The sequence below is a fragment of the Carassius carassius genome, chromosome 14 (genome assembly GCF_963082965.1).
Source record: "Carassius carassius chromosome 14, fCarCar2.1, whole genome shotgun sequence".
Taxonomy (NCBI): domain Eukaryota; kingdom Metazoa; phylum Chordata; class Actinopteri; order Cypriniformes; family Cyprinidae; genus Carassius; species Carassius carassius.
Window position 1 is genome coordinate 31,567,714 of NC_081768.1, and position 13,058 is coordinate 31,580,771.

The window sequence follows — 13,058 nt, forward strand, 5'->3', positions numbered from 1 at the left end:
TGCTTTGACGCAATCTTTTTTGTTTTAAGCGCTATATAAATAAAGGTGACTTGACTTGACCTTAGAAAGATAACCAAGTTATGGAATGTGTTTCAGATGCAGAAAAACTAGTTCATGCATGCATGACTTCTAGACTGAATTGCAATGCACGACATGCTTCAATAAACAAGCCGAAGGTAGTCCAAGAGTCCTTACCCGGTCAAAGAATATGATCATATCAGCCCAGCTTTATCATCTATATATTCTGCTTACCTATTCTGTATTATTAAATACTTATCTATAAAGTCCTAAATGGTCTAGCTCCATCTGTTATCACACTACAAAAAACTATCACGCTCTTTAAAGGTCACAAAACTCTGGACTTTTGATAACAATCTGAGTAACAAGGATATCAAAGTCTACTAATTTAAGTCAAGCTTACCTGATCATGTTCAGGGCTCAGAAAACTCTCTGTTTGAAACACAGTACATTAAAATGCATCTCTTCAGCCAAGCATTCACAAAAAACTTCCCATAAACTTGTACACTTAAATCTAATGCAAAACTATCAAATATACATGATCACCTTTTGCCTGAATGCTACAAACAGCAGCTACGCTAATTCTTCTCCTTTTGTTTCCCTGTTTCTACTTTATAATATCTTCTTGGAGTAACAGCAAACTCCAGTTCGGATTTCAGACAACGCAAACACTATTTATGAACTGCAGATGACAACACCTTTGGATCAACATACAAAACTGTCAAGTATTAGAACTGTATTTTAATTTATTTTTTTGGCGCACTCATCTCTGGAGAATATTTTCTAATTGTAACTGCGGGAGAGAAGACCAGAGCCACGAAAGTGGAACAGATCCCCGCTTCAGGGCAGTGAAAACCAAGAGGAGGAACATGAAATCAGGAAAGGAGCTGGAGCAAGGATGAGCCGGACAGAGCCGGGGGAATGAAAGACTGAGGCAGAACCAAAGAAACTGGAGACTCGGCGGAGAGCACAAGGCCTGGAGCAATGTTCCTGGGGAATCCACTCAATATCATAGTCTGATCCAGGTAGTGAGAAAGCATCCCTCGAGGTCCATCCCTTGGGCAGCAACAATGTGCTGGTAAAAATGAAATGAGGGCATCAGCATCAATGTCCACCAAGTTAGCTAGTAAAAACTCCCTGATATGGGAAGAACAATCGTTTTGCTCGAGGAGGATCAGCTGAAGAGCCGCTTCATCCATTTGTTGGTCGTTCTTCTTTAGCCACTGTTTACAAGGACAATGAGAACGTGTATTTAAACAAAACTAGTTGAAAACATTTCCGTATATGGGAAAATCACAGGAAGCAGAAGGTAATCTACAGAGATAACTGCTGTTATAAGCACACTATGTCAAAATGAGAACAGACCTAACAGAACTAAGGAAAACATGAACTGGAAACAGGTGAGAAAGTAAAAAGTAACCAAGTAAACAAACAAACAAACAAACACAGGGAATATAAAACAGATATAAAATCACCTAATGTATACCAAGAAATGGAAAACTTCAAAATTTAGAGTCCTTAGTGAACGTGATAATTTTCCCTTCTGTAATAATCACCTAATCTATAAACTAGAAAAGGTCCTCAAACGGTGATTCTTATCACTGTTTGGTCATCTTTTCACAATCTCTCTCTGCTGAAGCCTTATGCAGGTCATGCTCCAGTGCTAAAAACAAAGGTGTGACATTGGAAGAGATACTAGGGATGTTGATGGGAATATATTAAAATCCCCATGACACAGCTTGAGGATCAGTTTGATCAGTTGATGTGTTGACTTACATAAATTAGAATGTCGTGGGAAAGTTAATTTCAGTAATTCAACTCAAATTGTGTAACTCCTGTATTAAATAAATAAAATGCACACAGACTTAAGTAATTTAAGTCTTTGGTTCTTTTAATTGTGATGATTTTGGCTCACATTTAACAAAAAACCCACCAATTCACGATCTCAACAAATTAGGAGTTTGATGACATGCCAATCAGCTAATCAACTCAAAACACCTGCAAAGGATTCCTGAGCATTCAAAATGGTCTCTCAGTTTAGTTCACTAGGCTACACAATCACGGGGAAGACTGTTGGTCTGACAGTTCTCCAGAAGACTATCATTGACACCCTTCACAAGGAGAGTAACCCACAAACATTCATTGCCAAAGAAGCTGGCTGTTCACAGAGTGCTGTATCCAAGCATGTTAACAGAAAGTTGAGTGGAAGGAAAAAGTGTGGAAGAAAAAGATGCACAACCAAATGAGGATTGTCAAGCAAAATCGATTCAAGAATTTGAGTGAACTTCACAAGGAATGGACTGAGTCTGGGGTCAAGGCATCAAGAGCCACCACACACAGACGTGTCAAGAGATTTGCTGGACCACAGACAACGTCAGAGGCGTCTCACCTGGGCTAAGGAGAAGGAGAACTGAACTGTTGCCCAGTGCTCCAAAGTCCTCTTTTCAGATGAGAGCAAGTTTTGGGTTTAATTTGGAAACCAAGGTCCTAGAGTCTGGAGGAAGGGTGGAGAAGCTCATAGCCCAAGTTTCTTGAAGTCCAGTGTTAAGTTTCCACAGTCTGTGATGATTTGGGGTGCAATGTCATCTGCTGGTGTAGGTCCATTGTGTTTTTTGAAAACCAAAGTCACTGCACCCATTTACCAAGAAATCTTGGAGCACTTCATGCTTCCTTCTGCTGACCAGCTTTCTGAAGATGCTGATTTCATTTTCCAGCAGGATTTGGCACCTGCCCACACTGCCAAAAGCACCAAGAGTTGGTTAAATGACCATGGTGTTGGTCATCAGACCTGAACCCCAGAGAGAATCTATGGGCTATTGTCAAGAGGAAGATGAGAAACAAGAGACCAAAAAAATTAACTCAGCCATGAGGCAGTGATTAAAGCAAAAGAAGCCCCTATCAAGTATTGAGTAGATGTACAGTAAATGAACATACTTTCCAGAAAGTCAACAATTCAGTAAAACATTTTATTATTGGTCTTATGAAGTATTCTAATTTGTTGAGACTGAATTGGTGGGTCTTTGTTAAATGTGAGCCAAAATCATCACAATTAAAAGAACCAACAACTTAAACTACTTCAGTCTCTGTGCATTGGATTTATTTAATACAAAAGTTTCACAATTTGAGTTGAATTAGTGAAATAAATGAACTTTTCCACGACATTCTAATTCATTGAGATGCATCTGTATTTCGTATTGAAACATGAAGTTGAGAGCACATACGAGCTTGTCATCAGTTTTTTCCTTTGACAAACACCTGACAGCCACAGAAGTAAGAAGTTCCCTATTCGGTTTAAATTTCCATAATAATGCCATTTTAAGTGACTACAGTAAAACCCAGGTTTTTTTGTATAAATGTTATGATCTGTGCCACAATATCAAGGGAAACCTGTTTGACTTGACCATTTGATCTACTCTAAATGTGCTTTCTCAGGAGCACATGACAGTGACACAAAACCAGGCTTCATTCACCCAAACTGAAAACATTAATTGTTTGAAATCATTCCCGCTCAGCTACTCATCCGCAGAGATGTGTGTTGCATTAGCGCTGTCATATATCGGACTATAACATGCCATATAGCCTATAAAACACTCTCACAGTTATTATTTTAAAATTTTGGGAGGAGTACAATTTGCATATGTGGTTTCAACAACCAGATGCATTTACAATGCGTCCCAGATCTCCTCCTGAAGTGGTTTGAGCGATCTGATTTATATTAGCCTCGCATTTCAGAGGGCATTTACACCTGGTCTACTCTTTTCATGATCTGATCAGAGAAGACGCATGAAGCGACCAGGTGTAAACAGCTCCTCAAAGACATAGCTCTCATAGATACTTCTTCTTTAATGCTGGTATCACAAACAAGCCTGCTGTATAATTTCAGGTGGGTTTTAGCTGTACTTTTACAACTTGTAGGACAATGAAATATCAGTGTAATAATACATTATTTAATAGCAGGACAGGGATGGCGCTATTCCTTGCAGGACAGTTGCTCTCTTGGATGTTTAGGTGATTAAGAGGAAATCATAGACGATCATACTTTGTTTTACCATAAACTAAACCCAATGTGACTTCGCATGATCTGAAGTCACATTACGAGACGCAATTACAGTTTACATACTGCAAAACCTTTTATCTCTCAACAAAGTTTTTTAATATTTTTGGTTGGCGTTCTGAGAAGTGTAAGAAACTGGGCCATGGATCTGTAGTTTCAAACATGATTTGCAGAGAACAGTATCAGTTAATGTAGTAAAAAAACAAAAGGACAAAAACAGCTGTGATGGGGTTTTGGGAGAACCATTGTAGCTTCTCCTCGAGACACACTATACTCTTTTGTGGCAAAATGGTTCTCTTGCGAAACCTTGCAGTCCCATGCAGAAGGACACCTTGCTAAATGATATACTTTGGAACATATAGTACATAATGTCATTAAAGCTGATGTGTTTTTTACTGTTCGAAAGACCAAAAGGTCACTTTAACATTACATATTAAAGGGGCAGGGCCTAAAGTCAGCATGTTTGTAATCACAAGCACTAAAAGTATTGAAAGTACATTAACTATAGGACAGGTGTGCAAAAAACAAAACATTAACCGTGTCACAAGTAATTGTACCCCTCACCTGTTGCTTGCTCAAAGTCTGTTCAGCATTAGAGTTCATCCGGATCTCTCAGGTTATGAAGGAAAGCAAATCTAACCTTTCCTACGTAACTGTGCAGACAGAATGACAATAACACCAGTCTCAAATCACTCAAAATGTGCCTCACAGGCAAAGACCAACCTGAACGTCAATGATTTATTTTCCTAGTAACAAGGCTTTCCACAATTTTTATTGCACTGACACAGATCTATTTGCAGTAAATGATACACCTAGAGACATTTGACGCCTACAAGACACTATCCTCAGTGATGGACGATCTTTAGACAAACAATATAATCATGGATGCTACAGCTGCAGACGTCTGCAAGACTTACTCATACTGTCGAGGCACATCTCCGATCAAATATTTCACTCTTAGAACATAGAACAAAGCTGATATTTACCATTTATATCATTTATACGAACACCTCGTGTTCTCCATTTCAAGAAGGGGTCTAAGTCTTAACTTGAAAACTTTGGACACAGTTGGACCTAATGGTGGAAACTACTGCGGCGTGCCAAATCAGCTGCTAACGTCATATCTGTGTTCAGGTCTTCCTCGTCCTCGCACTTGATTGACTAAAGCTTCTCTGCATCGTTTCATGAGCTCATTGGCATGAGAGTCAGGTAAACACGAAAGACAAACGTTGCTCAAGGCAGATGCCAAGCCTTTAGAAACAGAAGTCAAGCGACGGGGCTCAAGCTTATTAGTGTATATTAATACATGTCTGATATGAGGGACGTGCCAACAAATGATAAAACAATAAGATTCCCCTCTCGTTATGATTTTCCTCCGCGTGATATTCACCTCATCGTTTGACATAAGTGGAAAAAATGATATAGCTTTAAGGAAGCAAAAGAAAACTTAAAAGGTAGAGAGAAACATCCCTCTATTTCTTGCTACGCAGGCGTTTGGAGTGACGCGGGAGGTCCGGGCAGTTGCGGGGCCGTTTGAGACACAGGCCCTCGGCGGCGGCTGCGGAGGAGCTGGAGGCCACCGCGCTGTCCATCAGTTCCCTGAGCTTGTGCTCCAGCTCGGCCAGCCGGGCGTTCTGCTCTCCCATCACCTGAGACTGCTCCAGCAGCTTCTGCTCCTGATCCTGCAGCTGCTTCTGCTGCTCCAGCTGCTTGACACGCACCTCCTGCATCTCGCGCCGCAGCGCCGTCATCGACGCGCCGTTCACCTTCACCTGCTGCTGCACCTTCGTCATCTCCGAGCGAGACGGAGTGTTTTTGGCCAGCAGGGACATGGTGGTCAGAGAGGAAGAGGTACCGGCCACTGCGAGACAGAGGGAAGAGGTTCGAAACTCATGAAAATACTTTAATCCAGAGGAAAGACAATGGAATGGAGAGTCAAAGTCATGAACTTCATGCTTTATGCATAAAGGGGTCATGAACTGAAAAACCAAACTTCCCTTGATCATCTGACATATAAGAGTTGTTTATACTATAAAAACATCCTGTAAGTTTCAGAACTCAAAACGTTCTTGTTAGTCTAAAAACAGCTTATATTGAAGGTAGACTGCCAAAATGACAGTTTGTGGAGTGTTCCACTCTATGATGATGTTATACTGTGGATAAACACCGCCTCTGCAGAAGATGATCAACGCCTGCTTCTACATCGCTGCCTGTTTAGCCCCGCCCACCGATTCCACACCACTGCCCGTTTAGCCCCGACCCACAAATTACTCACCATTGCCTGTTTAGCCCCGCCCACCGATTTCACACCACTGCCCGTTTAGCCCCGCCCACCAATTCCACATCATTGCCTGTTTAGCCCCGCCTACCCATTCCACATCATTACCTGTTTAGCCCCGCCTACCCATTCCACATTATTGCCTGTTTAGCCCCGCCCACCGATTTCACACCACTGCCCGTTTAGCCCCGCCCACCAATTGCACATCATTGCCTGTTTAGCCCCGCCTACCCATTCCACATTATTGCCTGTTTAGCCCCGCCCACCGATTTCACACCACTGCCCGTTTAGCCCCGCCCACCAATTGCACATCATTGCCTGTTTAGCCCCGCCTACCCATTCCACATTATTGCCTGTTTAGCCCCGCCCACCGATGTCACACCACTGCCCGTTTAGCCCCGCCCACCAATTCCACATCATTGCCTGTTTAGCCCCGCCCATCGATTTCACACCACTGCCCATTTAGCCCCGCCCACCGATTTCACATCACTGTCCTTAACCCCGCCCACTGATTCTCATCGCTGCATGTTTAGCCCCGCCCACCGAATCAGGCATGTAGTCCTTTGTTCACTTAATTTGACCATGGATTCATTTACAAACGAGGCACAATTTGATGCGAGATTTTCAGAAATATTGAAACTGAAAGACGATGCAGTGAGACTTCATAGCAGTGAGTGTTTACTTCACAGACTACAATCTTCCACATCTATTCAAACAGTGTCCTGACGAGGGCCTTGAAGCAGGACAAAAAAAACAACAAAAAAAAAGGAATTATTAGTATGTTAGCATTATATGTGGGCCTCAGAGAACAGTACCAAATAATAAAAGTTCACGACCCCTTTAACTGCACAAACAACATGCTGGTAATCAGAAGAAACATGAGAAATTACCCGGAGCAGATCCGATCAGTCGTCCGGAGAGATCCGCGCCGGGAAGCCTTTTCTTCAGGATAGGGACGATCTTCTCATCGAAGTACTCCATGGCCATGGAGGAAATGTCCCGCAGCTCCTGCAGCACCTCGTGAGCTCTCTGTGGCGCTCGTGTGGAGTTCACATAGCGCAGAACACGATAAATCTCATCGATCACCTGCACGAGGCACACAACAACACTGTCAAACCTCTCGGGATTTATCTGCTCAAAATAAATCACCAAACAATATATACAGATATAACAACAGCAATTATTTGTAAGATGTGTTTTTATTACATATAGAATACCCTTTATTCAATATAATAATGGTCAGTGTGCTCTCCCAACAAAACAAAAATATCAATTATAAAATAAAAAGAGCTTTGAAATTTAAATAACAGTGATCTAAAATGCATGAGTCTGCATCGTGCACGTGTCCAAAGCATGAGAAGCAAGGTGCTGTTGCCAACTGATTCTGTTTCTTAAAACAGGCTGATTAATTAACAGCCTTTCTGGAAAACTAACCATTGGAAATTTCCCAGAAACACATGAGTGTTGTGTTGTGAACGACCCTGCAATGTCACGACTAGAGCAGACTTCATTTAAATTGAACTAGTTCTTGCTCATTAAACAGGAATCATTTCTTTTCTTAAATCTTCTAATTTCACAGGTTTATTTTTATTATCTTTCACTTTTAATCACATCTCTTACTGTGTGTGGTAAACATGGGAAGGGAAATTAAAGATTTCATGATTTAAGAATTCGTTCGATTTATTAATTTGTTCCCTTATTTCAGTTAAATCATGGGTTATTTAGGGAACAAAATTAACGAAACATGGACAGTTGCCACAAATGAATAAGCCTTAATCGATCAATCTCTTATAGACAATGAATGGATCATCGATTCATCGTTCACATCCTTATTGTAGAGAATGAAAAAATGTGAAAGATAGTGTTGTTTCGTCCACTGATGGATTGCACAGACAGACGGTCTTTCACAGCCGTTTCTGAGTAATTGAACCAAACGGACAGAATATCACAATGTGATCACCTGACACTGTGAATGTGGAGAGAGCGAGTCCTCTCTGAAAGACATGCACGTGTACCTTTCCAGGAATGAAGCAGCAGAGGTTTGAGTCCACGTATTTCATGAAGGTCATGTTGAGCAGTGACAGACGCGTCTCCACCGCTGCCAGGATGTCTGCGTGCCGCGCTAACGAGTGGTTCCTCCGCTCCGACTCCCGCCTGAGGACATCACAACACAAGCATTACAGCAAACACCCCCTGATGCTACTGCCTTCCCATCCGGGACCAGACACCCAGAAGAGCACATGATCAATATCAACATTTTCAAATCAATGTAATGGCACCAAACAGGCTACTATTGAATTTCTTTTATTATGAAATCACTCAAACATGTATGTTTGTTCTGTCCTCGGATAGACATTGCTAAGGGCTGCCGTTCCCAAAAGCATCAGCTCTCTTATGACACTTTTGGGAAACGCAGGCCTGTTTGATTGCAGAGTCAGGAGTGAACACCTGTGTTCAGGCGAGCAGGTATTCACTAACATGGCTTATAAAGTCTAGCTCCTCCAGTGGCACTTCTGAACCTCTCTTTTGAGCTGCCAGTCGTGTAGCTCTTCAGAGGATTTAAGCGGTTCAGTAACTATCACAGGGACGTCTCACCTGGGCAGCTGGGCCTTCACCTGTTTCTGGCACAGATTGTGATAGCGCTCCACCTTCAGGAAGCCTTGGTTCAGCATGCGCTGGCAGATCATATCCATGCGTTTACACACCTGCAACACAGAGCAGATCTGCAGGATGAGCTCGGCCGGTCCGTGGAGGCGATTACATCATAAGCAGAGACAGGTCTGGTGTACCATCTCTAATTAAGATATGGTGGAAAACATGTGTATCTTTCATTTCCACCGTGAAAATCATGATGTGTTCTCTTAAGTTCTCTAATGACACACGTGTTCTGTATGTGAACTCCTCACTGAATTCCTCTGGGAATATTCTTAGATAAGGAGATCTCTTCAGTGAGCGTGGGGAATCATCTCTAGAGGACTTCTCAGAGGCTTGATCAACAGATCTGCAGGAGGACATCTACTGTAACTGCAATTCTGCATCTCTCAATTTCTTTCTGTTGTTGTTGTTTGTTTTAGCCAAAAGACAAATATGGTTCATGTACAGGTAAAAAAAAGAAATCTCACAATTCTGACATTATTTCGCAATTTGGGATTTTTTCCCTTCAGAATGACAAGAGAAAGAGTCATAATTGTGAGATACAGTTGACCAACTTAAAAACTGAGACAGACAGTTAACATTAGCTTTTATTAGATCATGAAATACTCAACCGGACACTAACACTCTGAGGCAGAGTTTACACTCACAGAGCAACAGGAACGATGAGGATCACCTTGAATAGGTAACACTGAGATGAAGCACTGCAGTATTTCACACACTAGCTAGTGCTCGAGCTCTGCTGTGACTCACACACTAACTAGTGTTCGAGCTCTGCTGTATGTCACACACTAACTAGTGCTCGAGCTCTGCTGTATGTCACACACTAGCTAGTGCTCGAGCTCTGCTGTGACTCACACACTAGCTAGTGTTCGAGCTCTGCTGTATGTCACACACTAACTAGTGCTCGAGCTCTGCTGTGACTCACACACTAACTAGTGTTCGAGCTCTGCTGTATGTCACACACTAACTAGTGCTCGAGCTCTGCTGTATGTCACACACTAACTAGTGTTCGAGCTCTGCTGTATGTCACACACTAGCTAGTGCTCGAGCTCTGCTGTGACTCACACACTAACTAGTGTTCGAGCTCTGCTGTATGTCACACACTAACTAGTGCTCGAGCTCTGCTGTATGTCACACACTAACTAGTGCTCGAGCTCTGCTGTGACTCACACACTAACTAGTGTTCGAGCTCTGCTGTATGTCACACACTAGCTAGTGCTCGAGCTCTGCTGTGACTCACACACTAGCTAGTGTTCGAGCTCTGCTGTATGTCACACAATAGCTAGTGCTCGAGCTCTGCTGTGACTCACACACTAGCTAGTGTTCGAGCTCTGCTGTATGTCACACACTAACTAGTGCTCGAGCTCTGCTGTGACTCACACACTAACTAGTGTTCGAGCTCTGCTGTATGTCACACACTAACTAGTGCTCGAGCTCTGCTGTGACTCACACACTAGCTAGTGTTCGAGCTCCGCTGTATTTCACACACTAACTAGTGCTCGAGCTCTGCTGTGACTCACACACTAGCTAGTGTTCGAGCTCTGCTGTATGTCACACACTAGCTAGTGCTCGAGCTCTGCTGTGACTCACACACTAGCTAGTGTTCGAGCTCTGCTGTATGTCACACACTAACTAGTGCTCGAGCTCTGCTGTGACTCACACACTAACTAGTGTTCGAGCTCTGCTGTATGTCACACACTAACTAGTGCTCGAGCTCTGCTGTGACTCACACACTAACTAGTGTTCGAGCTCTGCTGTATGTCACACACTAACTAGTGCTCGAGCTCTGCTGTGACTCACACACTAACTAGTGTTCGAGCTCTGCTGTATGTCACACACTAACTAGTGCTCGAGCTCTGCTGTGACTCACACACTAACTAGTGTTCGAGCTCCGCTGTATTTCACACACTAACTAGTGCTCGAGCTCTGCTGTGACTCACACACTAACTAGTGTTCGAGCTCTGCTGTATGTCACACACTAACTAGTGTTCGAGCTCCGCTGTATTTCACACACTAACTAGTGCTCGAGCTCTGCTGTGACTCACACACTAACTAGTGTTCGAGCTCTGCTGTGACTCACACACTAACTAGTGTTCGAGCTCCGCTGTATTTCTCACACTAGCTAGTGTTCGAGCTCCGCTGTATTTCTCACACTAGCTAGTGTTTGAGCTCTGCTGTATGTCACACACTAGCTAGTGTTCGAGCTCTGCTGTATGTCACACACTAACTAGTGTTCGAGCTCTGCTGTATGTCACACACTAACTAGTGTTTGAGCTCTTCTGTATGTCACACACTAGCTAGTGTTCGAGCTCTGCTGTATGTCACACACTAACTAGTGTTCGAGCTCTGCTGTATTTCACACACTAACTAGTGTTCGAGCTCTGCTGTATGTCACACACTAGCTAGTGTTCGAGCTCTGCTGTGACTCACACACTAACTAGTGTTCGAGCTCTGCTGTATTTCACACACTAGCTAGTGTTCGAGCTCTGCTGTATGTCACACACTAACTAGTGTTCGAGCTCTGCTGTATTTCACACACTAACTAGTGCTCGAGCTCTGCTGTATTTCACACACTAGCTAGTGTTCGAGCACTGCCGTATTTCACACACTAGCTAGTGTTCGAGCTCCGCTGTATTTCTCACACTAGCTAGTGCTCGAGCTCCGCAGTGACTCACACACTAACTAGTGCTCGAGCTCTGCTGTATTTCACACACTAACTAGTGCTCGAGCTCCGCAGTGACTCACACGGGGTGTGTCTAAATCCGAGACAGCACTCGACACCGAGTGAGCTGCCCGTGTTTCGACGGTCTGAACGCGTTCAGTCAGGACTAACTCCTCGAGTAATCGTCGCTCGCAGACAGCTGTGTGGGGCTCGTGGTTTCTCACCAGTCGCAGCAGACTGATCTCGTCGTAGGACAGGAAGTTGAGGATGTTCTCGATCGCCACGATCGGGAGTCCCAGCAGCGCGTTGTTCTGGAGCGGCTGCTCCGGCGCTGGAGACGCAGAGTCCGGATCCAGCGGCGCGACGCCTCCATCAGCGCTCACTACTACAGCCGCCATTTTCTCTGAGCTCGAGACCACCGGACGTGACGAAACACCGTGCGGCCCAGCAGCGAGCGGAAGTGACGCGAGCGCGATGTAGTCTATTTTTTTTAACACACACACACACACACACACACACACACATATATATATATATATATATATATATATATATATATATATATATATATATATATATATATATATACAAAAGGTAAACATTAAAATTCAGATTCAATGGAATGAAATACATTTCAAAACTTGGAACAGAATAAACTAAACTTGCAATGAAACATAAGACAAATCTTAGGTTATTCAACATTTAGTGTGAACTTTACGTCTCAGTTGAAGGTTTGTTTATTTTTAAGTTTGTCTGGTCATTTAGAAGTTTAAAAGGGAAAGGAAGTCCATTTCTTCATAAGTGTTGCATGTTATCAACTGCACAGAGAGCCAACAAGAGAAGTTTCCCAAGGCCAATGAAAATTTCGACCAGCCGATGGGCTTGAGTCTGTTCTTGTAACATCTAACAGCCAAATTGAACATTTAATGTAATGTCTGCATTCATATAAGCACTTCTGGTTGGATGCTAATTCAGATTGCGTACTTGTACTCTCTCACTGGCCACTATAGGCTACTGAAATGTGAAGTGCTAGTCCACTCAAACAATCATTGCAGGATCAACACCTCTAAATCACAGTATACTGAATCCACAGCTATTTCTGATGAAATGGATTACAGCAGAGAACACTCAGTGCATTTTTAGGATGGTTCTTTATGTCACCCATTTCAGATCTTGGTTTCTAGTTAAATCAGGGGTTGACTAGGGTCAGCACAAAACAAACAAGCTCAGGTAACACTGTGGTAGGATAGGTTATACACCTGTTAGCTCAATTACATGAGAACAACTGTGCAGCTGTTGTAGCCCGTCAATAACGGTCCAGTCTGCTTTTATGCAAAGCTCTGAAATATTGATTAGTACATTATTTGTGGACAGACAAACGTTATATATTA

General features: G+C 43.0%; 1 protein-coding gene across 1 annotated transcript; it reads right to left on the reverse strand.

Annotated features, from left to right (window-relative positions):
- Positions 1-5,010: 5,010 nt before the first annotated feature.
- Positions 5,011-12,101, reverse strand: LOC132157501 (F-box only protein 28-like). The gene is made up of 5 exons (XM_059566866.1): positions 11,892-12,101; positions 8,946-9,055; positions 8,366-8,504; positions 7,241-7,436; positions 5,011-5,933 (listed from the first exon to the last, which is right to left on the reverse strand). Exons 1-5 carry the CDS (start codon positions 12,063-12,065, stop codon positions 5,545-5,547), a joined length of 1,008 nt encoding a protein of 335 aa, XP_059422849.1. The 5' UTR covers positions 12,066-12,101; the 3' UTR covers positions 5,011-5,544.
- Positions 12,102-13,058: the final 957 nt, after the last annotated feature.

What these genes read in the sequence shown, in the direction of transcription:
- LOC132157501 (XM_059566866.1), bottom strand. Translation starts at nt 12,065, where the DNA reads ATGGCGGCTGTAGTAGTGAGCGCTGATGGAGGCGTCGCGCCGCTGGAT. An exon ending in GTGAAGGCCCAGCTGCCCAG is followed by an intron (nt 8,505 to 8,945) that starts GTGAGACGTCCC and finishes TGATGTCCTCAG; the next exon opens with GCGGGAGTCGGAGCGGAGGA. An exon ending in GCTGCTTCATTCCTGGAAAG is followed by an intron (nt 7,437 to 8,365) that starts GTACACGTGCAT and finishes TGCCTCGTGCAG; the next exon opens with GTGATCGATGAGATTTATCG.